The sequence below is a fragment of the Barbus barbus genome (genome assembly GCF_936440315.1).
Source record: "Barbus barbus genome assembly, chromosome: 28".
Taxonomy (NCBI): Eukaryota; Metazoa; Chordata; class Actinopteri; order Cypriniformes; family Cyprinidae; genus Barbus; species Barbus barbus.
Genome location: NC_136756.1, coordinates 9,788,458 through 9,816,247, shown reverse-complemented (window position 1 = coordinate 9,816,247; position 27,790 = coordinate 9,788,458). Strand labels below are relative to the sequence as shown.

The 27,790-nt window shown below is 35.8% G+C and overlaps 1 protein-coding gene across 1 annotated transcript in view; it reads right to left on the bottom strand.

Annotated features, from left to right (window-relative positions):
- Positions 1–27,790, bottom strand: part of LOC306848763 (adhesion G protein-coupled receptor A2-like) — a gene marked incomplete at its 5' end in the record, with an annotated part of 101,311 nt that overhangs the window by 24,712 nt on the left and 48,809 nt on the right. Inside the window, one exon of the mRNA XM_079383508.1 lies at positions 19,609–19,680. Coding sequence (XP_079239634.1) covers positions 19,609–19,680 — 72 coding nt within the window. The remainder of the gene's footprint in view (positions 1–19,608; positions 19,681–27,790) is intronic.

Here is a 27,790-nt window from a genome sequence, read left to right as displayed (position 1 = left end):
TAATAATAAGTTAGCATTCCTAACATGGAATGAACTGCTCATTCCATTAAGCACTGCAAGTTTATCTCAAAATATGCAAAAACAAATTGTACAAAAGTATAAGCAGCTGTTTTAATTCACATGGTAATGGTGACTTCTATGATATGATTTTGACTATTTTGCAGATTTTTTGAAGTTGAAAACTAATTTGTGGCTTCACTTAACAACCTCATGAGCTCAAGGTTGATCTGTCTTTAAATGTTTATAAATCAATTGTTAATTACTTCTGGATCCAGATTCTAAACTCTATGCGCTCTATTTAGAATTTCGGCAAATGAGATTTAGTTTAATTGAAAACTGCATTTGGCAAGTAACTGTAAACTGTCATTTTAAAAAGAAACGGCAACATAACACATGGCTTAAGGCAAATTGCTAGAATGATACTCTGACTTAAATAATAAATAAATAAACATTCTTCACATTAATCCACCAAAACAACAACAATAATAAATACTAATTATAAGTCTTCTTCACATTTTTTTTGGACAGGTGCAAGCGGATGACTTCTTTCTAATATCAAGTTAAATAGTTCATTACTGTTTATGTAGCCCTGTTGCCAGGCAATGTAGCAATTCCTTAATACAGGAAGGAATATGGTGAGGTGTGTTGCTTCGTAGATTTAGGTGCAAATTGCGGAAGCCATTTTGGTGCCGCATGTCATTTCCTGTCTCTGCACAGAGGTCGTTTCTCATTTATTTTTACTGTTTCCTTTCTCTCTATATTTTTTTAAACACTGTTTTTCCCATAGTGCTGGAGTCCTGAGTGGGGGGAGCAGACGTGACCCCGTGTAATGGCCACTAACACACACATCGGACATGTTAAACAATGGGGTCCTTATAACGCTGCCTTGAAATTTACATTGACCCACTCCTACCAAAACAGGAAATCTGGATCTGCCTGCTTCTTATTTTTCCAACTCATTTCCTGCTTTTCCTCTCCTCCCTCAGATTATTGGAATAGTTTTCCTCTATCCAGTCTATCCTGAGTCAAAGGCATCATTTCAACTTTTATTTGTACTAAAATTATTGCAAATGATCATCCTTTTGAAACCCAATGCACACTTAAGGAACATAAGCTTAGCATATATGTGTAAAATGTCAATGTCATCATTTTAATAATCAGATAAATGGAACCAATATGTATTCTACTTCAGGACGGGCCCGTTTAGACTGAAATATCTAACATATTTCAAGAGCTTGAATTAAATACACATGCAATGTGAAGTCTAGACCATTTCCTTTATAATTTTTTTCAGTCAACTCATGAAGAAGAAGTGCAGTTTTGAAGAGTTGCATTTCTGTGGTTAATGTTGATTATATATTTGTTCGATGGCAGAAGGAAGGTTCTGCCATTGAACAAAGGAAAGGCCAAGATAAACGTTGGGACTGGAATTGTGGAAAATTGCTCAGCCTTGTGCTTGGAGCATGTGTACTTCCAGAAATAAATTAAGTACATGTATTAAAAAATTACCATTTGCTTTTGGGATGTTGCTTCAGTTGGAATTTGGAAGGAAGTCTGCTCCCAAATGTAGATGAAAACTAATGCCACTTTTTTGCAGACCTGTTCAAAATGTTAAATATGCTTAACTCTTAATACTGTGTAAGATGATCCACGACTGTTTTGTGTTTTTGTAATGGTTGTTCATGAGTCCCTTGTTTGTCCTGAACAGTTAAATTGCTCACTTTCTTTAGGAAAGTCCTCCAGATCCTTAACCAGGAGGGACTGTATGATTTTGAGAGCCATCTTTTCACAATGATGACAACTGAGGGACTCATTCGCAAGTTACACAAAAGGTTCAAACGTTCACTGATGCTCCAGAAGGAAACGAGATGCATTAAGAGCTGGCGCTGAAAACTTTCTGAATTTAAAGACAAGAGTAAATCGAACTTATTTTGTCTTCTGGGAAATACATAAGTATCTTCTGTTGCTTCTGAAGGGCAGTACTACCTGAAAAAAGGCTTAAACAAAATACGAAAAATGTATCATCTTCATCCTGTTCAAAAGTTTTCACTCAGTTCATCGATGGAGAAAATGATCTGGATTTTTACTTATGCAATCTAACTCTTGAACACAATTACAGAAATTCTGCAGCAATTTGCATAAGTCCAACTATTAATATGTTGGAAAAAAAGCAATTATCAATCAAAAGTCCTGCATGTTGGGCCAGCACACAGTACTTTGAGAGTAGAGCACTGAAGCTCTGTCACTCTGCCAGCAAGAGTACAAAGAAACAGCTGTCGGACAGCACAGAGCACAATATGAGTGAATGAACACAGGACAATGACAGGCTATGTGTGAACACTGCTGCATGTGGGTGGACTTTGAGATCCAGTCAGTCTGGACTTTAGGAGAGCAAAATGAAAAAGATTTCTTGTGGACGTGAAAGAAGTAAACACAGAGAACAAATACAGAAGGTTGTAAATTCAGTTCAGCTGTGCATTTCACAGACGGAGTAAAAATTTCCTCTCAAAACTACCCTCATCTGCTCTTTCAGCGATTTCTCAGTGTGAATGTACGCTCTGTCACTCCATCCTGCTTTTGCATTTTGTGAAAAGCCCAGACGCTATCGGGTCCCGCTAGCAACATAAACACACCCACACTAGCACACATACACACACTCACAAACATACCCCTTGCCTTGAGTTTATCTAATAGTCACATCTGGAGTCTATCAACTCCAGCGGTCTGCCCCCCTTCTTCTTCCTCACACACTCCTCTGGTCCTGCTCTGTCCCGTTCTATTAACACTTTCTTCACCACGTCGCTACTGGATATGAAGCCCGAGACAACTCCAGCAACTGAATATTCAGTCCCTGCTGTTAGGCGTGTTCATTGGCTCAACATCTCAATAAGAACTCAAAATGAACTCTGGAAGAAGAACTTGGGACTGTTGTTGGGCTGTGGAGGAGTTTTGAGGAGTATTTGTGTAAACAGTGAGGCCGAGGTAATCTAGTCGAGTCTAGTCAAACTTCTGACAAACTTGTATTATAATATTACAGTTGAAGTGTGCACTTTTTTCAGTTTTAAGAAACATTCTTTTTTTTCAGTTTGATATACAGAGACAAGATTTCTCTGAAAAGGGTAAAAACTGTGGCACTTTCAAAACATTTTTCTGCTTGTTTGAGCATCCTGAACAGTCTGACACAGCATCAGCTCAATCAATGGGGTGAGTTTGGGGGCGGGGCTTTCTGTTTGGCTGACCAGTGGAAGATGAGGGGAGAGTTCATGAAACAATCAAAACAATCAATACTTTTGCAAGTTAGTTACCCACTTGTTGAAAGCAGTGCAGAAGAAATTGTTTCACAGAGAGTGATAATTAATAATTTACCTTTTTTGATGCAAAAAAACTTTAATCAATTAACAAAATATAAAAATATGGAACTGCATTTCATGGCCCATTTAGGAAACAGACATAAAAAGAGTATTCTTTAAGAAAACTTAAGTGGCCTTTTTAAAAGAACTCTACAAGTGTACAATTAAGCACACTTTTTTTCACAAGGCCAAGGGTAGTTCAGATTATAGCAGTAAAATTGGTTGTGATCAATGTTTGACTTTAAAATACATCACCAACTGAAATAACCATACTGTGTGTGCTTAAGATTTATTTTTTGTCTCACTGAGATCTGTTTTATTTATTTCTTGTTTAAAGTGTTATTCTCGAGTTAATCAATGCAGGATTGTTGGATTTTTAATCACATAAGAAGCTGATTGAATCCACATCTGTCTTTCTCTAGCTTTGTTTATTAGGGAAAGATGGTTAAATTCACTGCCACTGCCACTACCCTTCAGATTTGATGAGAAGGCCGTGAGTTTAGCAGTGACCAGCACACATACACATACCACACTGCCACTCTGGATAAGGTCATTTCCTTACCTACATTGGAAACAATGTTAATCTTAATTCCAAACACAGCATAATGAACCCACATTAAATTAGAAGGAGAGGGTTGGGACGCTCTCAATAAACAAGCATAGTTTCTTAATTTTGTATAGCAGGTTGTGCTTGCAAGAAATCTGTTCTCATTAAGGTGGCTTTCCATAGACAGCATTTTTAAAGGAATAACACATCATATTTTCACCGTCATGTTGCAAAAACACAAAAGTAGATATTTTCAAATAATCCTATTCATCTAATAACTGTGTAGGTTTTCCTGTCTGTCTATCTGTTATATCTATCTATCAATTCACCTGTCTGTCTGAAAATCTATCATATTGTATTGTTTTGTATCACATCATATTGTATTGTATTGTCAGTCTGTCTGTCTGTCTGTCTGTCTGTCTATCTATCTATCTATCTATCTATCTATCTATCTATCTATCTATCTACCAGTGACTGAAGCCCTGCGAAAGGCAAAAGCCAACTCAAAATCATCAGTCCTCATTCTGCTGGATCTGTCTGCCGCTTTTCACACTGTCAATCATCAGATCCTCCTCTCCACCCTCTCATCACTGGGCATCACAGGGATTCCACTTCGCTGGTTTAAATCCTATCTCACTGGTAGGACTTTCAGGGTGGCCTGGGGAGGTAACCGAAGCACATCAACTGGTCACTGGGGTTCCACAGGGATCAGTTCTTGGACCCCTCCTCTTCTCTACATACACTACATCACTGGGTCCCATCATAAAGGCACATGGATTTGCCTACCATTGCTGATGACACACAGCTCTATTCAACCAGATGATCCAACGGTAGCTGCGTGGATCTCAGGCTGCCTGGCAGACATCTCAGCACGGATGAAAGAACATCACCTACAGCTCAACCTGGCAAAGACTGAGCTTCTTGTCTTCCCTGCCACTCCAACTCTACAGCATGACTTCACGATCCAGTTCATCAACAATTACCCCATCAACTTCGGTCAGAAATCTTGGTGTAATCTTTGATGACCAGCTGACCTTCAAAGACCACACTGCTAAGACTGCTCCATCTTGCAGGTTTGTACTACATAACATCAGAAAGATCAGGCCCTTTCTGACACAGTATGCTGCACAACTTCTTGTCCAGGCCCTTGTCATTTCTAGGCTGGACTACTGCAATGCTCTTCTGGCTGGACTTCTGTCAAGCACAATCAAACCTCTACAAATGATTCAGAATGCAGCGTCATGACTGGTCTTCAACGAGCCCATAAGAGCCCATGTTACATCTCTCTTTATCTCCTTGCACTGGCTGCTTGCATATAGAACAATCACAGGCTCAGCACCCACGTACTTCCACTCACTATTACGAATCTACATCCCCTCCAGGAGTCTGAGATCCGCTAGTGAGCGACGCCTTGTGGTACCATCACAGAGAGGTTCAAAATCACTCTTCAGAACATTCTCGTTCACCATTCCCGGCTGGTGGAATGATCTTCCCACCCCTATCCGGAGTGCGGGATCCCTGTCAATCTTCAAGCAACAACTGAAAACTCATCTCTTTCGACACTACTTGACTTCATCCTAAACTCAAAAAAAAAAAAAAACACTTTATCTTTCTTTTATTTATTCTTCCCTTGCGAGCTTGTACTTATTTGAACAAATGCCTGAGACTTGGTGTTACGAGCATTTCGTCTGTCTGATTGCCTTGGATAAAAAGTCGCTTTGGATAAAAGTGTCTGCAAAATGACTAAATGTAAATCTATCTATCATATTGTAACGTACTGTATATGCCTGTCTATCTATCTGTCTGTCCGATTATCTACTGCATCTTATTTTATCGTATCTGTCTTTTTGTCATGTCTATCATATTGTATTGTATCACGTCTGTATGTCTGTCTATTGTATCATATTACATCGTATTGTATCTGTCTATTGTATCGTATCGTATCTAGCTACTGTATCATATCCGTCTTTCTGTCTGTTTATGTTATCGTTTTGTATTATGTCTGTCTGTCCATCCATCTATCATTCATCAATCCATCCATCCATCCATCCATCCATCCATCCATCCATCTATCAATCATAGCATATCTGTCTGTCTGTCTATCTATATATCTATCATAGCGTATTTGTCTGTCTGTCTGTCTATTGTATCGTATTGTATCTGTCTGTCTGTCTATTGTATCGTATCTGTCTGTCTGCTTATTGTATCGTATCTTATTGCATCTAATCAAATTATACCTGTCTGTCTATTGTATCATAACGCATCGTATTGTATCTGTCTGTCTGTCTATCGTATCATATTGTATCTGTCTGTCTGTCTATCTATATATCTATCATAGCATATCTGTCTGTCTGTCTGTCTATTGTATCCTATCGTATCTGTCTGTCTGTCTATCGTATCGTATCTGTCTGTCTGTCTATTGTATCATATTGTATCGCTCTATCTGTCTGTCTGTCTATCTATATATCTATCATATCATATCTGTCTATCTGTCTATCTATATATTTATCATAGTGTATCTGTCTGTCTGTCTATTGTATCCTATCATATCTGTCTGTCTGTCTATCGTATCGTATCTATCTGTCTGTCTATTGTATCATATTGTATCGCTCTATCTGTCTGTCTATCTATATATCTATCATATCATATCTGTCTATCTATATATTTATCATAGTGTATCTGTCTGTCTGTCTGTATATTGTGTCGTATCGTATCTGTCTGTCTGTCTATTGTATAGTATTGTATCGCTCTATCATCTGTCTGTCTGTCTATATATCTATCATAGTTTATCTGTCTGTCTGTCTGTATATTGTATCATATCGTATCTGTCTGTCTGTCTATCGTATCGTATCTGTCTGTCTGTCTATTGTATCATATTGTATCGCTCTATCTGTCTGTCTGTCTATCTACATATCTATCATATCATATCTGTCTATCTGTCTATCTATATATTTATCATAGTGTATCTGTCTGTCTGTCTATTGTATCCTATCATATCTGTCTGTCTGTCTATCGTATCGTATCTATCTGTCTGTCTATTGTATCATATTGTATCGCTCTATCTGTCTGTCTATCTATATATCTATCATATCATATCTGTCTATCTATATATTTATCATAGTGTATCTGTCTGTCTGTCTGTATATTGTGTCGTATCGTATCTGTCTGTCTGTCTATTGTATCGTATTGTATTGCTCTGTCTGTCTATCTATATATCTATCATAGCGTATCTGTCTGTCTGTCTGTCTATCTATATATCTATCATAGCGTATCTGTCTGTCTGTCTGTCTATCTATATATCTATCATAGCGTATTTGTCTGTCTGTCTGTCTATTGTATAGTATTGTATCGCTCTATCATCTGTCTGTCTGTCTATATATCTATCATAGTGTATCTGTCTGTCTGTCTGTATATTGTATCATATCGTATCTGTCTGTCTGTCTATTGTATCGTATTGTATTGCTCTGTCTGTCTATCTATATATCTATCATAGCGTATCTGTCTGTCTGGCTGTCTGTCTATTGTATCGTATTGTATCTGTCTGTCTGTCTATTGTATCGTATTGTATCACTCTATTTGTCTGTCTGTCTGTCTGTCTATCTATCTATCTATCTATCATTTTGAATATGTCTTTTACATTATAAAAGACAGAAAAGACACTACAGGGTCAAGGTTTCTCTCTTTCTCTCCTCTCTTTATGAAACCAAATTTTGCTCCTACGTTTTCCTCATCCTGTTCACTCTATCAGCTTGTAAATCTTCATTCTCTCTCTCTCATTATTCTCATTAGCTCTGCTCAAATCAGTGCTGGACAGGCCGCTGTGATCTGTTCACACACTCGTTAGGGTCGCCACTCATTAGCAGGGGCCAGCCTCATTACAGGATGTGTTGTGTGTGTGTGTATGTGTCTATGTGGCTGTGTGCAGTTTTAAGGGACGGCAATAGGTGGAAAATTAAATTTAGTAGATCAAGGGAAAAAACGTGGGTTTGGCTGAGTGTGTGTATGTGGGTTCAGGTGAAAATTGCTCTTTTCATATAACATGCTTGTGAGTATGTGAAAGAAAGCCAAGACAACACAAAGACACACTTACACACACACACACTAACATGTGGCCTTCACGACATCCTACAGCAGCCCGCTGTGTTCTATAAGGGTATATAACAAACATGGCTAAACATCGCTCTCGTTGGGTGGTTTGGCGAGCTATGAAGGACTTATTTTCTTTGAGGAGGTCTGCTTTAATGAAAGGGAGGACTGTGTGAGGAGCTACTAGAGAACCAACGCTAGCCTCTCCTCCTGCCCTCTGTCACTACAGTAATACTGCTGTCCTTATAGCGCTGCATACTAAAGGGAATTTGTTTCATAATGTCTAAGAGTGTGAAAACTCCAGAGAGAACATGCTAGTTGTGTCACACCTGTGGGATGTGCGGTTGAAGGTCAAGATGGCACATTATGATGAAAGAGACTCATTAACAACAATAATAAATCTCTTTTCATTATTGTTATTTTACCTCATGTTCAATTATAATGATAATCAAAATGGTCGGTCCTGTGCTAACACTTCATAACTTCGTCATGTTCCAAATGACCTGTTTTTACAGCTTACTCAATGGTCAGGATAGATTGGGAAGGGGCTTTGCATTTGTTTTGCAACTGTTTAAAAGTTTGTGGTCAGTAGGATTTAAAAAAAAAAATTAATACTTTTGTTCAGCAAGAATGCATTCGATTTGTTTTTAAAATAAATCAATACTTTTATTCCGCAAGAATGCATTAAATTTGTTTAAAAGTGAAAATACATTAAAGACATTTATGTTAGTACTATTTCAAATAAGTGTTGTTCTTTTAAATTTGTTTCTTTTAAATTACATTCATTTATATTCATGAATGGATCATGAAAATATGTATTAGCGTATCCGCAAAATATTAAGCAGCACAACTATTTTCAACATAATGTACTGTATAATAATACTACAAAATAATATATAATAACCAGAAATATTTCTTAAGCAGCAAATCAGACCCTTCTAATTCTAATCATTCTAATAGTAGAATGATTTCTGAAACATCATGTGACACTGAAGACTGGAGTAATAATGCTGAAAATCCAAAAAATTTATAAATAAAAAAACAGTGCAAATTGTAAATTCACAATTTTCATCAAATAAATGCAGCCTTGGCGAGAATAAGATAATTCTTAAAACAACAACAACAAAATCTTACCGATCCTAAAAATAAAACTTAATAGCCAGTTATGATTATGCATTTTCAGTGTTTAGAAAATGATAATAATATTTGTACAGAAAAATCTTCAGTTGAAAGCAAATCATCTGCAGAAACTATGACTACTAACTAGTAAATGTGCTATTTCTACCATTTTTTTTTTTTTACTAATAACAAAGACAGAATGCTTTTTTTGAAAACTGAAAGTTCAAAATTCAATTGAGTTAAAAAAAATCTGACAGGCACATATGGAAAACTGAACAGGCAAAAGACTATTTATAATTATCAATTCCATATATAGCAATCTAAAGGCATATGAGAGAAATGATGCATTGTGCTTCCCTTTTGTTTTATCATATACAGTGTTTTATACAATATACTAAAACAACAGTTGACACAGGACGTCATTAGCTCTGTTAGAGAATGCATTTGTGCAAGTGTTCTCCATTGGTTCACTAAGGTTTAAGAAATAAAATCTGGCCTGTGACCTAAAATGAGTTTGACGCTTCCAAATGAAATGAGAATTTAGAGCCTTGAAGCGATGCCAGAACAGTTTGAGAGAAATTTCCATAATAGGATGCACAGCACACAACACATGGGATGAGAAAAACACAGCCAGACATAAAGACAGAGTGCTGTAGTTTTCTTTCGTGTCATATCGATAACATATGTGTCATGATAAAGAATGCTTTGACATCACTTCAGTGAAATACTGCTTCGCTGATAACACAGCCTTTGAATTGAGGGAGAGGGAAAAAAAGAATGTTACAGTAAATACGTCAGCAGTCAGATCTGTGATTGATATTAATATAATAACACTCCTAGACATGAATTTGACACAGGCAGCAGTTTTTGGGCTATAGAGAGTGAAAAGATCACCCTGTCCTGAAATGACTGCTGCACAGACCGGCCAGATAAGATAAGCTTCAGCAGCATGTTACGCTACACACACACAAGCTGGAAACAATGAACAGAGATATGTGCGCACACACACTGAACCGTTGTATTAAAACAAGAATAAACAGAGTAATAAAAGAGGAGTACACAACACACAGACCTGTCACTCCGAAGGATGTTGAGGCCCAGGGCATTCTGGGAAATTTGTTTGTTATGTATGAATTATACAATCGACTAATCAGGTTCTCATGAGCAAACTGATTTATCAGTACTTCAAACTTTAGTATGTTAACCAACACATCGAAATAAGTGTACTTCTTATTTTGTAGCATGACCAAATATTATTGAACCAATTATTTAAAATGTAACTTATTAAACACTTTTAAAAGTGCACTTATGTGTTTTAAGATACATAGTCAAAGTTTTCTCTTTTTAAGTACACTTAAGTAGCCTTTTATTTCATTAATATTATATTATTTGAAAATGTGGTTTTAAAAAAAAAAGCTTAATATTCCTCCAACCACATTAAAAAGACTGCATACACCTTTCGAGTTCCCGGGTCAGTTTTGACCCGGTGAATATAAACATCATAACTTTAATGAGTAAATGTCTCATTAATGAGTAAATGTTTCAAAGTTTTGAATGTTACCATGTTTTACTATATTAAAATATTACTATTTTTAAAAAAATATTTTCAACATTAATAAGAAATTTTATTTTAATATATCAGTATATGAAATTTCTAAGAACATAAACTGATAATTACCAGTATACGTTAACACTTTAATTTAGGGACCAATTCTCACTATTAAGTAATTGCTTATTAGCATGCATATTACTAGCACATTGGCTGTTTATTAGAACTTATTAAGTACATATTAATGCCTTATTCTGCATGATTTAGATCCCTTAATTCTACCCCAAACAACGATTTTTACATATACACTCACCTAAAGGATTATTAGGACCACCATACTAATACTGTGTTTGACCCCCTTTCGCCTTCAGAACCGCCTTAATTCTACGTGGCATTGATTCAACAAGGTGCTGAAAGCATTCTTTAGAAATGTTGGCCCATATTGATAGGATAGCATCTTGCAGTTGATGGAGATTTGTGGGATGCACATCCAGGGCACGAAGCTCCCGTTCCACCACATCCCAAAGATGCTCTATTGGGTTGAGATCTGGTGACTGTGGGGGCCATTTTAGTACAGTGAACTCATTGTCATGTTCAAGAAACCAGTTTGAAATGATTCGAGCTTTGTGACATGGTGCATTATCCTGCTGGAAGTAGCCATCAGAGGATGGGTACATGGTGGTCATAAAGGGATGGACATGGTCAGAAACAATGCTCAGGTAGGCCGTGGCATTTAAACGATGCCTTCTGCTGTTGTAGCCCATCCGCCTCAGGCTGTGCGTGTTGTGGCTTCACAAATGCTTTGCTGCATACCTCACGTTGTAACGAGTGGTTATTTCAGTCAAAGTTGCTCTTCTATCAGCTTGAATCAGTCGGCCCATTCTCCTCTGACCTCTACCATCAACAAGGCATTTTCGCCCACAGGACTGCCGCATACTGGATGTTTTTCCCTTTTCACACCATTCTTTGTAAACCCTAGAAATGGTTGTGCGTGAAAATCCCAGTAACTGAGCAGATTGTGAAATACTCAGACCGGCCCGTCTGGCACCAACAACCATGCCACGCTCAAAATTGCTTAAATCACCTTTCTTTCCCATTCTGACATTCACTTCGGAGTTCAGGAGATTGTCTTGACCAGGACCACACCCCTAAATGCATTTAAGCAACTGCCATGTGATTGGTTGATTAGATAATTGCATTAATGAGAAATTGAACAGGTGTTCCTAATAATCCTTTAGGTGAGTGTATATATATATATATTTTTTTTTTTTTCTATCAAATCAACATCAAAACTTTTTTTTCTGTACTAAAAACTGTGGATTTTTTTTTTTTTTATGTAAAACAAATTTAAAAACTGCCCCAAATGCAAAAGGAGGTTTAAGATTTTAAGCACAAGACAAGAGCACATTCAATACTATTAAGCACACTTTTTCCCACTATGGATTAAGATATGATATATATTTATCATCTTTTTACTCCTCTATTATCATGCTGCATTCCAATCAACTCTAAAATTCGGAACTTACCACCTGGAAAAGTGCAAAAACTTCTATTGAAATCAGATTTGGAAATCAACTTGGAAAGTCCAGTGTTTTGTTTTTCTCATTCAGAAATGTGATTATGGTTGTGTGATATCACACTACCACGTGATAAGATGATTCAAAGACAGGAGAGTAAAACCCAGTAAATGAATTATTCTGTTCATAATCAAACACCTGAAAAACAAATGCTGTCACTGCATACCATCGTTTATACTCCGCAATTTGGTTGCTTGGAGACCTATTTCCAAAGCAAATGCTTGCACTACAATTAGTTTTTTTATAAATCATCTTCAGAATGTCTGGCAATGGAATATCTTTACAGAGGGAAGTCAGCGATATCGAGGAAAGAATATCCCACATCTGACGTCGATTGGAATGCAGCATTAGAACTGTAGTAGCCAAGGATATTTTGGGCTTCCTAAAAAGGAGTCCCAAAGAGCCGTGAAGCTACATGTCTTTCCATGCCATACCGTGCCATACCATTTTTGTGCCATTTTTATTACAGACCTACTGCATAAGGAATGTGTTTTCAGTTTTGTTGATACAAATATTATAAGTACATGGTTCAAATGTGTGCATACCTATTGCTTTCTCACTTTTAACTCTCTAGAGTAGTAGCTTTTTCTAGAAAAACTATCATTCTCTCGATTAATTTCATTTTGTCTTTTTTGAACATATACATTTATACACTTGGAGCTCCGAAGAGTGTATCATTATAACTTGTCCTACAAATTTATTCTTAAAATCCAAGGTTATCCTGATTTTTTTTTAAGCCTTTTCAAACCTGTTTTCTCATTGTGTGCATTTCTCCAGATCACATTATAATTGTTTTATTTACTAGTACTGTCAAACAATTAATCACGATTAATCATGATTAATCGCATCCAGAATAAAAGTTTTTGTTTACATAATATACATGGGTGTATATTTATTTTGTTTATATAAATACACACACATGCATGTACATATTTAAGAAAAATATGTTGTTTAAATATTACCTATATTTATATATAATATAAATTAAATTAATATAAATATATACATGTAAATATTTTCAAAATATATACTGTATGCGTGTGTGTGTGTGTGTGTGTGTGTGTGTGTGTGTATGTATCTGTATATATATATATATATATATATATATATATATATATACGTAATAAATATACACAGTGCACACACATATAATGTAAACAAAAAACTTTTATTTTGGATGTGATTAATCACGATTAATCGTCTGACAGCACTAGTATTTACACATAAATATAGTTTTAAAACTATATTAGTATACTACGGTATATATTATAATTGTATACTATTACAAATACTTAAATTGCTTCATCAATATAAGCCACAAAAAAGGCCAATAATGAAATTGCATTACTGTAACAGTACAAAATTGCCATGTTAATATAATCTAAAAAAATAATCTCAGTAAATCTTAGGAAAAGATAATCAAGGAACAACTAAATCTAATTTACTAACCAAAGATGCAGCAAAAAATAGAGGTATTAGAAATGAACCAAAAAAATCCTTTAGTATTTGATACAAGGAAAGTGAGTTTTGGAGAAAAAAATGAAATGTCATTAGGCTTAAAAACTGCTAAATACAATGGTTTCTTTTCCATGTTTTTTTTTTTTTTTTTTCAGAATTTATGCAAGCTGACAAAGGAAATCATGTGGTACTAATAGAGAGTAAATGAGTAAATGTCTCATTAATGAGTAAATGTTTCAAAGTTTTGAATGTTACCATGTTTTACTATATTAAAATATTACTATTTTTAAAAAAATATTTTCAACATTAATAAGAAATTTTATTTTAATATATCAGTATATGAAATTTCTAAGAACATAAACTGATAATTACCAGTATACGTTAACACTTTAATTTAGGGACCAATTCTCACTATTAAGTAATTGCTTATTAGCATGCATATTACTAGCACATTGGCTGTTTATTAGAACTTATTAAGTACATATTAATGCCTTATTCTGCATGATTTAGATCCCTTAATTCTACCCCAAACAACGATTTTTACATATACACTCACCTAAAGGATTATTAGGACCACCATACTAATACTGTGTTTGACCCCCTTTCGCCTTCAGAACCGCCTTAATTCTACGTGGCATTGATTCAACAAGGTGCTGAAAGCATTCTTTAGAAATGTTGGCCCATATTGATAGGATAGCATCTTGCAGTTGATGGAGATTTGTGGGATGCACATCCAGGGCACGAAGCTCCCGTTCCACCACATCCCAAAGATGCTCTATTGGGTTGAGATCTGGTGACTGTGGGGGCCATTTTAGTACAGTGAACTCATTGTCATGTTCAAGAAACCAGTTTGAAATGATTCGAGCTTTGTGACATGGTGCGTTATCCTGCTGGAAGTAGCCATCAGAGGATGGGTACATGGTGGTCATAAAGGGATGGACATGGTCAGAAACAATGCTCAGGTAGGCCGTGGCATTTAAACGATGCCCAATTGGCACTAAGGGGCCTAAAGTGTGCCAAGAAAACATCCCCCACACCATTACACCACCACCACCAGCCTGCACAGTGGTAACAAGGCATGATGGATCCATGTTCTCATTCTGTTTACGCCAAATTCTGACTCTACCATCTGAATGTCTCAACAGAAATCGAGACTCATCAGACCAGGAAACATTTTTCCAGTCTTCAACCGTCCAATTTTGGTGAGCTCGTGCAAATTGTAGCCTCTTTTTCCTATTTGTAGTGGAGATGAGTGGTACCCGGTGGGGTCTTCTGCTGTTGTAGCCCATCCGCCTCAGGCTGTGCGTGTTGTGGCTTCACAAATGCTTTGCTGCATACCTCGGTTGTAACGAGTGGTTATTTCAGTCAAAGTTGCTCTTCTATCAGCTTGAATCAGTCGGCCCATTCTCCTCTGACCTCTACCATCAACAAGGCATTTTCGCCCACAGGACTGCCGCATACTGGATGTTTTTCCCTTTTCACACCATTCTTTGTAAACCCTAGAAATGGTTGTGCGTGAAAATCCCAGTAACTGAGCAGATTGTGAAATACTCAGACCGGCCCGTCTGGCACCAACAACCATGCCACGCTCAAAATTGCTTAAATCACCTTTCTTTCCCATTCTGACATTCACTTCGGAGTTCAGGAGATTGTCTTGACCAGGACCACACCCCTAAATGCATTTAAGCAACTGCCATGTGATTGGTTGATTAGATAATTGCATTAATGAGAAATTGAACAGGTGTTCCTAATAATCCTTTAGGTGAGTGTATATATATATATATTTTTTTTTTTTTCTATCAAATCAACATCAAAACTTTTTTTTCTGTACTAAAAACTGTGGATTTTTTTTTTTTTTATGTAAAACAAATTTAAAAACTGCCCCAAATGCAAAAGGAGGTTTAAGATTTTAAGCACAAGACAAGAGCACATTCAATACTATTAAGCACACTTTTTCCCACTATGGATTAAGATATGATATATATTTATCATCTTTTTACTCCTCTATTATCATGCTGCATTCCAATCAACTCTAAAATTCGGAACTTACCACCTGGAAAAGTGCAAAAACTTCTATTGAAATCAGATTTGGAAATCAACTTGGAAAGTCCAGTGTTTTGTTTTTCTCATTCAGAAATGTGATTATGGTTGTGTGATATCACACTACCACGTGATAAGATGATTCAAAGACAGGAGAGTAAAACCCAGTAAATGAATTATTCTGTTCATAATCAAACACCTGAAAAACAAATGCTGTCACTGCATACCATCGTTTATACTCCGCAATTTGGTTGCTTGGAGACCTATTTCCAAAGCAAATGCTTGCACTACAATTAGTTTTTTTATAAATCATCTTCAGAATGTCTGGCAATGGAATATCTTTACAGAGGGAAGTCAGCGATATCGAGGAAAGAATATCCCACATCTGACGTCGATTGGAATGCAGCATTAGAACTGTAGTAGCCAAGGATATTTTGGGCTTCCTAAAAAGGAGTCCCAAAGAGCCGTGAAGCTACATGTCTTTCCATGCCATACCGTGCCATACCATTTTTGTGCCATTTTTATTACAGACCTACTGCATAAGGAATGTGTTTTCAGTTTTGTTGATACAAATATTATAAGTACATGGTTCAAATGTGTGCATACCTATTGCTTTCTCACTTTTAACTCTCTAGAGTAGTAGCTTTTTCTAGAAAAACTATCATTCTCTCGATTAATTTCATTTTGTCTTTTTTGAACATATACATTTATACACTTGGAGCTCCGAAGAGTGTATCATTATAACTTGTCCTACAAATTTATTCTTAAAATCCAAGGTTATCCTGATTTTTTTTAAGCCTTTTCAAACCTGTTTTCTCATTGTGTGCATTTCTCCAGATCACATTATAATTGTTTTATTTACTAGTACTGTCAAACAATTAATCACGATTAATCATGATTAATCGCATCCAGAATAAAAGTTTTTGTTTACATATATACATGTGTGTATATTTATTTTGTTTATATAAATACACACACATGCATGTACATATTTAAGAAAAATATGTTGTTTAAATATTACCTATATTTATATATAATATAAATTAAATGAATATAAATATATACATGTAAATATTTTCAAAATATATACTGTATGCGTGTGTGTGTGTGTGTGTGTGTATGTATCTGTATATATATATATATATATATATATATATATATATACGTAATAAATATACACAGTGCACACACATATAATGTAAACAAAAAACTTTTATTTTGGATGTGATTAATCACGATTAATCGTCTGACAGCACTAGTATTTACACATAAATATAGTTTTAAAACTATATTAGTATACTACGGTATATATTATAATTGTATACTATTACAAATACTTAAATTGCTTCATCAATATAAGCCACAAAAAAGGCCAATAATGAAATTGCATTACTGTAACAGTACAAAATTGCCATGTTAATATAATCTAAAAAAATAATCTCAGTAAATCTTAGGAAAAGATAATCAAGGAACAACTAAATCTAATTTACTAACCAAAGATGCAGCAAAAAATAGAGGTATTAGAAATTAACCAAAAAAATCCTTTAGTATTTGATACAAGGAAAGTGAGTTTTGGAGAAAAAAATGAAATGTCATTAGGCTTAAAAACTGCTAAATACAATGGTTTCTTTTCCATGTTTTTTTTTTTTTTTTTTTTCAGAATTTATGCAAGCTGACAAAGGAAATCATGTGGTACTAATAGAGAGTTCCCCCTCATCCTAGCCCGGTTTAACTACAATCCCAGGTACGAGCGGCTGTTTGCGGGCACGGCTCCAGTTTCTCTGAACTTTGACCTTCGCAGCTCCCCGGGGATCTTGTCTGCACTTGCAAAAACAAGCAAATCAGATCCTTTTACCCCAAACAAACCTACATACAGAGAGCAGCCCTGTCTTACACACACACGGCTAATCACTGCACACGTGCACACATGAGCACGAGCGCACACACGTGCACACAATAATGACCTCACACACACAAACACATGTGCTGCCACATACACTCAACCTTTATGATTAGAAAATATGTTTTAGTCCTCTAAAAATAATAGTATTATGTTTCTTTTTAGTCATGGTGCCATGTTAGCATGTATATATGCAGGCTACAAAGGAGCTATAAAACAGTTTTATTAGAATATAATATGGCCTACTGCAGCTGTCATACACCAATACTGTAGGTCAATCAGCAACACAACATATTTCTTCCTCCTTCAGTTCCTGGCAGCCTCCTCTCCTCCTCCTCTATTATCTGAGCAGTTCTTCACAGAGTGATATATGGAGGTGTAATGAGAGTCTTATTCTCGCGTACTGGCTCATCCTCCCTACTGTAGCATCACACTCACAGACAGCAGCAAGCAGCTCCCTGCCAGCAGCATCATCATATTCAGTATGAAATAAAAAAAAAAGGTTCTGGATTATTTCCAAAATAAAGTCAAATGTTGTTGATTTTGAACATATATGTGATCTTGTTCATTGGATTTAAAGCTGAAGTATGCAACCTTTTGCTTTAAAAATGAACAAAAAACTTGATCTGTTAATGTCTAAACTGTCTTTTCTAATCATTTTGTTTATGCATCAATGATGTCATTTCTGTGGGTGGCGTTTACTGAAATCCACGCAGTCAATACTTTACGCTCAAAAACAAATGAAAGTCTCTCAATTTGACATGAGACATGAGATGAAACACTGGATATAATTTTGCATATACAGTACAGACTTGGTAAATGATTCTGTCACATGATATCAATGTGCTAAATTTTATTTGAAACATTTATTAAACATATATTAGTTTAAAAATAACCCAAAATACTTAGATGAACAGGCATATGAAAAATTAAAATAGCGATAGCCTTTATGTTTATACATTTTTCTACACTACTGTTTAAAAGTTTGGGGTCGGTAAGATTTTAAAAATATTTTTACTCACTAAGGCTGGATTTACTTTGTCAAAAAATATTGTGAGTATATTGTGAGATATTATTGCGATTTAACATTTTAATTTTAGTATGTTTTAATATACTATAAAATGTAATTAATTTCTGTGATGGCAAAGCTGAATTTTCCGCAGCTATTACTCCAGTCTTTAGTCTTTCTTATGTCAAAAATAGTTGTGTTGCTTAATATTTTTGTGAAAACTGGTAAATATTTTGGTCCCACTTTATATTAGGTGGCCTTAACTACTATGTACTTGCATCAAAAAATAACTACAATGTACTTATTGTGTTCATATTGTATTGCAAATCACTTTTGCTGTTATTGAGGTGGGATATGGTATGGTTAGGGACAGGTTTGGGGGTATGGATAGGCTTAAGGGTGGGTTTAGGTGTAAGGGATGGGTCAACAGTGTAATTATAAATGTAATTAAAGAAATTAATTACAGATGTAATTACATATAGGTATGTTTAAAAATAGAAGTGCAATGTAAGAACATGTATGTACACAATAAGTGAATTGTATCAAATTATTAATTTAAATGTAAGTACATAGTAGTTAAGGCCACCTAAGATAAAGTGGGTCCAATATTTTTTCAGGATTCTCTGATGAATTGAAAATTTGAAAGAACAGCATTTATTTGACATAGAAATTGTTTGTAACGTCATTACTGTCAATCAATTTATTCCTTGCATCCTTGCTGAATTAAAGTATTTATTTCTACGAAAGTATCTTGTTGATGCCAAGCTTGTGGTTTTTATGTTAATATTACCTTATTTTGAATCCATCATTGGTGATATTACGTTATTCGTTGAGCAACTGATTACTTCTTATAATGTTTTAGCATTTGACTCCACAATGAATCAAAAAGCCCAACCCTAGACACCAATCAAAGAAACCACTAAGCCTTGCAATGGTGATGAAGATAATGACGATGAGAAAGAGGTTTACTTACAGCTTCTCGAGGGAGTACAAACCAGCGAAGGAGCCATTTTTCAGCACGCGGATGCGATTGTTGCTCAGGTTTCTGTGAAAAAATGCAAAAGCAGAGATGAAATGAGTCATTGTGATGACGGTCACTAATCACACATTCACAGACAGCCATGTAAAATGAAATACACTCGTGCATCCAATGAAAATAGGCCTCACTCACACACTTTGTCATAGACGCCTTCGCCAAAACACGCTGAACCAAAACACACACGCGCATATCCAACAAAAACACGCATGTACAGTAAACACCCTGACACAACCGTGCTTATACGTCCAGGCATCTCAGACACACACGCTCGCCAACTCTCACACATATTCTTCATTTGCTGCCTTCAAACACCATGACTGCTGCATTAGATTCTGCTATATACAACAAAGACATAGTACATAAGATATAAGGGGAGATATCATGGAAATTTTTTTTTTATTTTTTTATGTCTTACTGCTTAAACGTAATGGTAGTGAAATAGTATTATTGTTCATTTGGGTGTAGAATTATAAGTTTAAAATATTTTTAACAGGTAATACAAATTCTATATGACTACATTATTGAATGTATGGTCTTTGTCATTATTTTGAGTTGTAAATACTCTTAATGACTTAATGAATTGAGCGATTCATTTTCTAATGATGCAAGTTTGAGCAGTGTGCAAGCACAAATTGTGTTCTTTTAAACTTTCTATTCTTCAAAGAACCCTGAAAAAATAAGTTATGATTGGGTATATGCATATACAGTAGTCTGGGTTGTTTTTCATTTACCTTGTGTAGTTTTGTTCATGACTTATTTCATGATATATGTACTTTATTAAAATATAGTTCAGTCAGTGCATTAAACTAGAGGCTCTTTACTGATCCATACCCAACAAAATCAACCACAGTTGCATTCAGCGGGGCTGTGGACAGCAAAGATTTAGGAAAAATAGAGGAAAAATTGTGGTCAATGCCGTTGTACATTGAGCATTTGAGACAGCAAAATCAATTGGCTTATCAAGTTTTATAAGACAGAAGAAAATGCTTTACAAATCTTCTGTTATTGACATAAATGGAGTGTAAAATGCTTGAGCAATTTTACTTGATTATTGTATTTAAGTATTATTTTGACATTTAAACCGATGCCTTGTACTTTTACTTGATTACATTTATTTAGAAAAAACTGTACTTTTTACTTTTTAAATACAAGTATTTTATTTTCTTCCATCTTATGCACATGAAATATGGTAAACAAAAGCTCAAACATGCATGCTTGACGTGCAAGAACCAGTGATGTTTGTTTTCGTGCATCGAGCACACGCAATTCAGCTTCAATCATAACTTTCTGACTCTTTGTTTGGGTTCATCTGAAGAAAGGAAAGTTGTATACATGTGGCATGGCATGAGGGTGTAAAAAACTTAAATAAAGCACTGAGTATTTTTTGTGTTCCACTGTGCTGCATTTGAATTGCTGTTGTATGCACTTGACTAGATGTTTTTGACCTGTGCCATTGTGTTTTGTTTTGTTTTCCCGCTTTAACCAAATCTGAAAAAACATTTTATTAATTTTCTATCACCTTGCATTGAAAAGGTTATTTGAAATGATGAAACAACCTCTCTTATTTTCATTTTTACTAGGTTACTTTTTTAATACTTAAGTACAATTTAAAGTTGTACTTGTTTAGTTTCACTCAAGTAGTTTTTGGCCAGATATTTCAAATTTTCGCTCAGTAACTGCACTTTCACTATATTTCACTATAATTTTGGGTACTTTTTACACCCCTGTAAAATTCAGTTCATTACAAAATCATCTGTTATTTGGTAAAAACAGTTTAATTAGACAGATGCCCACATGATAGGTTATATAAAAACCCCTCATCCTTGAAAGAAGTAATGAACAAAACTACACAAGGTGAAAGAAAATACAACCCAGACATATACCCAATACAATAATAACCCTTTTTTCATGATTCTTTGATAAATTGAAAGTTTAAAAGAACACAATTTTTTTAAAGATATCTTTTACTGCCAATTTTGATATGTAATGCATCCTTCTGAAAATAAAAATAATAATTTGCCCATAGAAACTCTGATACAAGATGTACTCTGAGTATCTATTGAGATGTGGTGTTTCAGCAGCAGAAGAGAGGAGGAGGGAGAATGAGTGAGAAAGGATGCTTTCCCGACAGCCACGAAGACAGCGGCATCAACTTCAGCCATCAGACCAGGCTGTTTTCAATTAATCTTCACGGCTTAATGGAGGGATGGAAAGGGCGAGGGAACGAGGAAGAGGAGGGGGAGGAAGCTATAATCTTGATAATCACAGTGGATACATTTTTACATCAAAAGGAAGTCGAGGTCCACATCAAACGAACGCCCGGCTCTTTCCATGACAATTATCCCTTTCGCCATTGGCTAATGGGCCTGAGACCAGAGAGAGTCTTATCAGAAGGAAGAGAGGAAAGAGAAGAGGAAGAGAGAGAGGACTTTGGATGGTGGTATGGGTAAAGCTCAGGAGGAAAACAGGTTTTATGGCTGATATGGACAAATAAAAACACGCAAATGTCAGTAAACTGAGCTGTTATGTATATGTCAGATCTATTTCTGTCTATCCCTAAAGCATATATGGAAGCAAGAGGCCATACGTTACAATTATATTCCCACAGTTTAGAGTTTAAGTTTTTATAAAATAGCAGCCACAGTAATATGATAAAAACAGCATTAATAATTAATTTTATTTAATATTTTTCATATATATATATATATATATATATATATATATATATATATATATACATACTGAGAATCTTGGAATTTTAACTGGTACTGACTACTGAAATCTTGGTACCACTTTTTGTAAAATAATGATTATTAGTTAATGTCTTGTATAAGAAATTATGATCCGCACTCACGAGAGCAGTCTTCTTTTTCCGTTTTATTTAACAAACATCACCAATGGGGAAAAGACACACGGGGAAGTCGTGGCCTAATGGTTAGAGAGTCAGACTTGTAATCCAAAGGTTGCGGGTTCGAGTCTCCGGCCGGCAGGGATTGTAGGTGGGGGGAGTGAATGTCCAGCGCTCTCTCCACCCTCAATACCACGACTGAGGTGCCCTTGAGCAAGGCACCGAACCCCCAACTGCTCCCCGGGCGCTGCAGCATAAAATGGCTGCCCACTGCTCCGGGTGTATGTTCACGGTGTGTGTGTGTTCACTGCTGTGTGTGTGCACTATGGATGGGTTAAATGCAGAGCACAAATTCCGAGTATGGGTCACCATACTTGGCTGAATGTCACTTCACAACATTTCGGCTACCAAGCCTTCCTCAGTGTGGATAATTTATTTCTTTGTATAATTTCTTTTACAAAGTAATTTAACAGATTGAAGCACCAAAATAAAAAGATCAAGTAACGGAGGAGCGCGGTGCAAACAACGTTATTAATTAATGTTCCCATCACAATAGGATCACAATATCACATCAGTGCATAAATTCCCTCTTATGCTCACGCACATCCAACTCAGGGTGACCTGAGTGTTGATATAAAATGCAAAGGCAACATCACACAGAAATCACAGACGTCTATCTCTGCTGTTACCCAAGATGTCACTGTGCTCATATCATACAATCTGACTTGCAACAATCATAAAGGACTTTAAACATCCTTAAGTCCACACCTGGCTTTATCCAATCAGATTTTAGAGCTGTGATTATCCATGCATAACTGTATGTAATTACTGGTGCTTTCTAAAGTGTGCATTTGTGACTCATGTTACTCTTTCGTCTGCTTCAGAGTGTCACAGCCTATAATAGAGCATAACTGGCTGTATATCCACTTATTGGCAGGAAGTGTGTTACCAATCAGGACTAAAGAACATGTTTTCAGTATGCGAGTGTGTGTGTGTGTGTGTACTTGTACTTCTATTCTGGTGGGGACTTTGACCTGAATACACACCGCCTCGTGGGGACTCGTTTCACCGTGGGGACCTAAAGTGAGGTCCCCACGGGCAAAGCCCCACAGGCTCCTCCCAAACAGTGTTTAGACACGCCTCACGCGTTTTTTTCAAAGTCCCCATAAGGGCCCTTTTCAAGACAAAAATCTGTGTGACTGTGTATCAATGCGCCCCTGGTGATCGCACAGAACATTGCAGTCCCCACGAGTAACATTGTTCCGGAAAAGTGCGGCACTTTTTCCACACTCTCTAGCGCCACCTATTGGTCAATAATAAAACGAAAATTGTAGCGCCACCTATTGATCAATAATAAAACAAAAATTGTAGTATATATGTATTCAATATATTATTATACTATTTAATTAAAATTTTATATTACTTTATAAAATAAACAGAAATAAGTATATTTACTGTTGATGCACCAATTCAAACAGAAAATTAATTTTGACTAAGCAAATTCTTTGTTGTATTACATCATAAGGCATCAAATGATTGAACATTATTACTATTCTAATATATGATTATTATTTAATTATAATATTATTAAATCATGATCAGTAAATGATAATACAGTTTTCCCCCTCTGGGATACCCTTGTGGCTGAGCCTTTCAGCATATATTAAACAGAAGAGTTTACTTTCAACAGATCACTAACAAACAATATACAGTATGTTAAAAAATCATCAGGCCCTGATAATATACAATCTTTGTACCTGAAATTGGCAGCTGCTGTTATTTAAACTCATCTGGATTATGTTTTTGATATTTCACTACATACAGTTGTAATTCAGCAGATTGTGGTCATCTGTTTTTGCAATTCCTTGCACAAATGGTGTGGTATTAGATAACTACAGACATTCTACAAAGCTCTGCGCTCTCTCAAAGCCTTAAAAGTGAACTGCTAACACACTATTTTAATGTATAATGACTTTATTATTTTGTAAATGCTAACCACTAAGCTAACAGAGCTGCACATGATACCCTCAGCCCATATCTCAGAGTTGATCAGTGGTCTTCCAATACTCCGTGGGCTAGTAGCAGTGTTGGGGACGTTACTTTTAAAAGTAATGCATTACAATATTGCGTTACTCCCTAAAAAAGTAACTAATTACGTTACTTAGCCACTTTTTATGGAAAGTAATGCGTTACGTTAGTTTTGCGTTACTTTTTAAATATGAGCAGGGCTTGATTGTTTTTAATACAAGAAATGACATTAATACAAATGTAAAAGCCCTGTATCTTGTGAAGGAAAAGTAAATTCACGTCTGTAAAGTAAGACGCAGGATAAGAAGGTTTAACACTCTTCAGCAATAAAAAACAATGAAGCACAATTGTTAGTTTATCTAGAGTCATGTTTGCTTATTAGTATGATTGAACTGATCATCAAAGGTCAGCAGCAAAGACATTGGTTAATAAAATGGGATTAGATACTTTTGTGTTAACATATTTAATTATTGCAGTTTGGGTCATATTCTGAGTTTAATTTCACTGTTTTAATTCATTTTGATGAATACTAAATCAGTTTTTTGCGAGTGGGATGAGTTCATGCACATTCAGATTCAGATCTACAGTAACAGCATGCTCACAGCGACCTGTCAGTCAATACATGGGGAAAGAGTAACTCAGATCATTTTGAAAAAGTAACTCAGATATTTTCTTGTAAATTAGTAATGCGTTACTTTACTCGTTACTTGAAAAAAGTACTATTATTACGTAACTGGCGTTACTTGTAATGCGTTACCCCCAACACTGGCTAGTGATGCCATGAGATTACAGAGAGCAATACTGCTTTAGCGTGACCTAATGGAGAGTGCTGATTGTGGGAGAATGGGGCCAGATACAGTACATCTCTCTTTATGAAGTTAACAGTACAGAGTGAGAGACAAACAGATCTGGATAAAAGAAATGATAAATCTGCTGGTCCAGCATCAAGATGTTAGTGCTGCTAGTGAAGTATAGGGCCGATGATTGGTTGCTAACGCTCCTGTCATTGCTCATGCAGTGTGATCACGTATGCCCTCAGTTCACAGAGCCACAGGAGCAGATAAAGGTCATAGGTCATCACAGGATGGAAGCTTTAGCACTAATATTCCTGTTAGTAGAGCGGTTCATCTGAATGAAGTGGACAGTGCTTCTCTCAGCAGATACCAGGGCCATGATGGGCTTCTGCTCTAATCTAGCAGCACACTGACTTCTCTGATTCCTAATGCTGAGTGACAAGATGATCAATATATCATAATCACTGCAGTCTAATGTGCGGTTACACACATACATATAAGCATTATTGTATGTAGTTTCAAATCATTTTTGTAGGCTCTAAATCAGGGGCTTAGTCAGGAAAACTGCACCATCATTTGTTGTATTATAGTTGTACCATGAATTAAATCATGTTATAGCATTTGTAAACTGAATTGACAATTATCTGATGTAGTTTGCAAAGAGAGTCTTTTTCCATTCTCCTCTACCATCCCAACTGTTATCTAGGTGAATGCATTTATATTTACATTTATTCATTTAGCAGACGCTTTCATCCGATTGGACTTACAAATGAGGAATACAAGATTCAAGATTATTATTTGTCACATACACGATTATATAGAGAGTATATAACCAGTAGTGAAATGAGTCCGGTCCGTTCCATGGACAGTGCAAATATTATAGAATACAACACAGAGGAAATATACATAAGATGAAATAAGTAAAGAACAAAATATAAACATGTGCATGACAGTATACTGTAGACTTAAATATTAAGATAAGCAGGAATGTACAAGAGAGGAATGTGCAAACAGGTTGTACATGATTGTCATGTAGCAGCAATACCAAAAAAATAAAAATAATAAGTAAAAATACCAAAAGACAGAAAGTGCTGTGTGCAAATGACACTGTCAGCATGAGGTAGAGATATGAATATCTTACTGATGTTAGTGATTATAAGTGGAGTGGTGTGATGTTAAGAGGCTGAGTTTGAGTTTAGGAGTGGAGGAGCCTGATGGCCCGGGGAAGAAGCTCCTCCTCAGTCTCTCAGTGTTTGCCATCAGGCTACAGAAGCGCTTGCCAGATGCAGCAGAGTGCAAACACAGTTACTAGGGTGCTTCCAGCCCTTGATGCTTCTGCAGCGTCAGGGTTAGGGTGAAGCGATTCAACTTAAGAGAAGTGCTAGCAATACACGGTTTCAATCACTGTCTAGAACATTACAAGCAAGGAGAGAGATTTTGCTTTTATTTTAAAAATAGTTAGGAGGATGCTGTTAAAGAGTTTCAAAAGCACACATTTATCAGTTCTTCTAAACTCTTCACACAGTTCTCCTAACCATCTTTCAGCTTGACACAGCAGTTCATTTCACATCCAGACTGCACTAAAACACACTTTATCACTCATAACACAGCAACCTAAAAACAGGAGGCATTATACAATGCTTTCTTTTGGAAAATTTCTTTACAAGACAAGAATGATACTCTCTCTACGGTTTATAATTCACTGCAGTGTATGCTCCATGCTCCATGTTCACATTTCACTACAACATTATTCCTAAGTTTTCCTCCTTTGTATAGAAGATAATGAAAGTGAAAGACTAACACTTGTGAAGATGTTCAGCTACAGCAACTGCTTTGATAACATTAGATTTTTTTGCATTCAGAACATTTTTCTATATGATATTACAGTAGAAATGTTGCAAATTTCTGGCTTATTCATTTTTGTACTGTGCTAGGTTTTGAATCGTTTTGAAAACATTATGTAAACGTCACATTGTCTTGTATATTACATAAAGTTTTGGTGGTGTTTGTGTTGAAGTGATAAAGGAATTCATATAATTTGACAGATGTGGTCAATGAATGCATTTTGTGCCAAATTATAAAAATGATAGCCCACATAGACTCGCTGTGTGAAGAGTTTTGAAAAAGTGACCTAAGTATTGAGAAATGTGTCCTTGCAATTGTAAAAAAATGTAATATAGACAATTTCTAAGGACATCAACAAGAACAACAGCTCTGACTCCCATTCTGTTTCACACGCTTAATTTCAGTCCCTTCTAAGAATCCAACAAAAGTTCACGTTTGGTTAAGATATTCATGAAAGTCATTTAATGTTAGCTGCAACTCAAGCTGCTTCTTGTGTTGTGTTAAAATAGCTAGAAACACGCAGGTTCATGGATCTATGACACCTCAGTCTAGAAATGGTCTTCACTTAGTCAGAAACCCTCTGAGAACAAGGCCTCAAGTA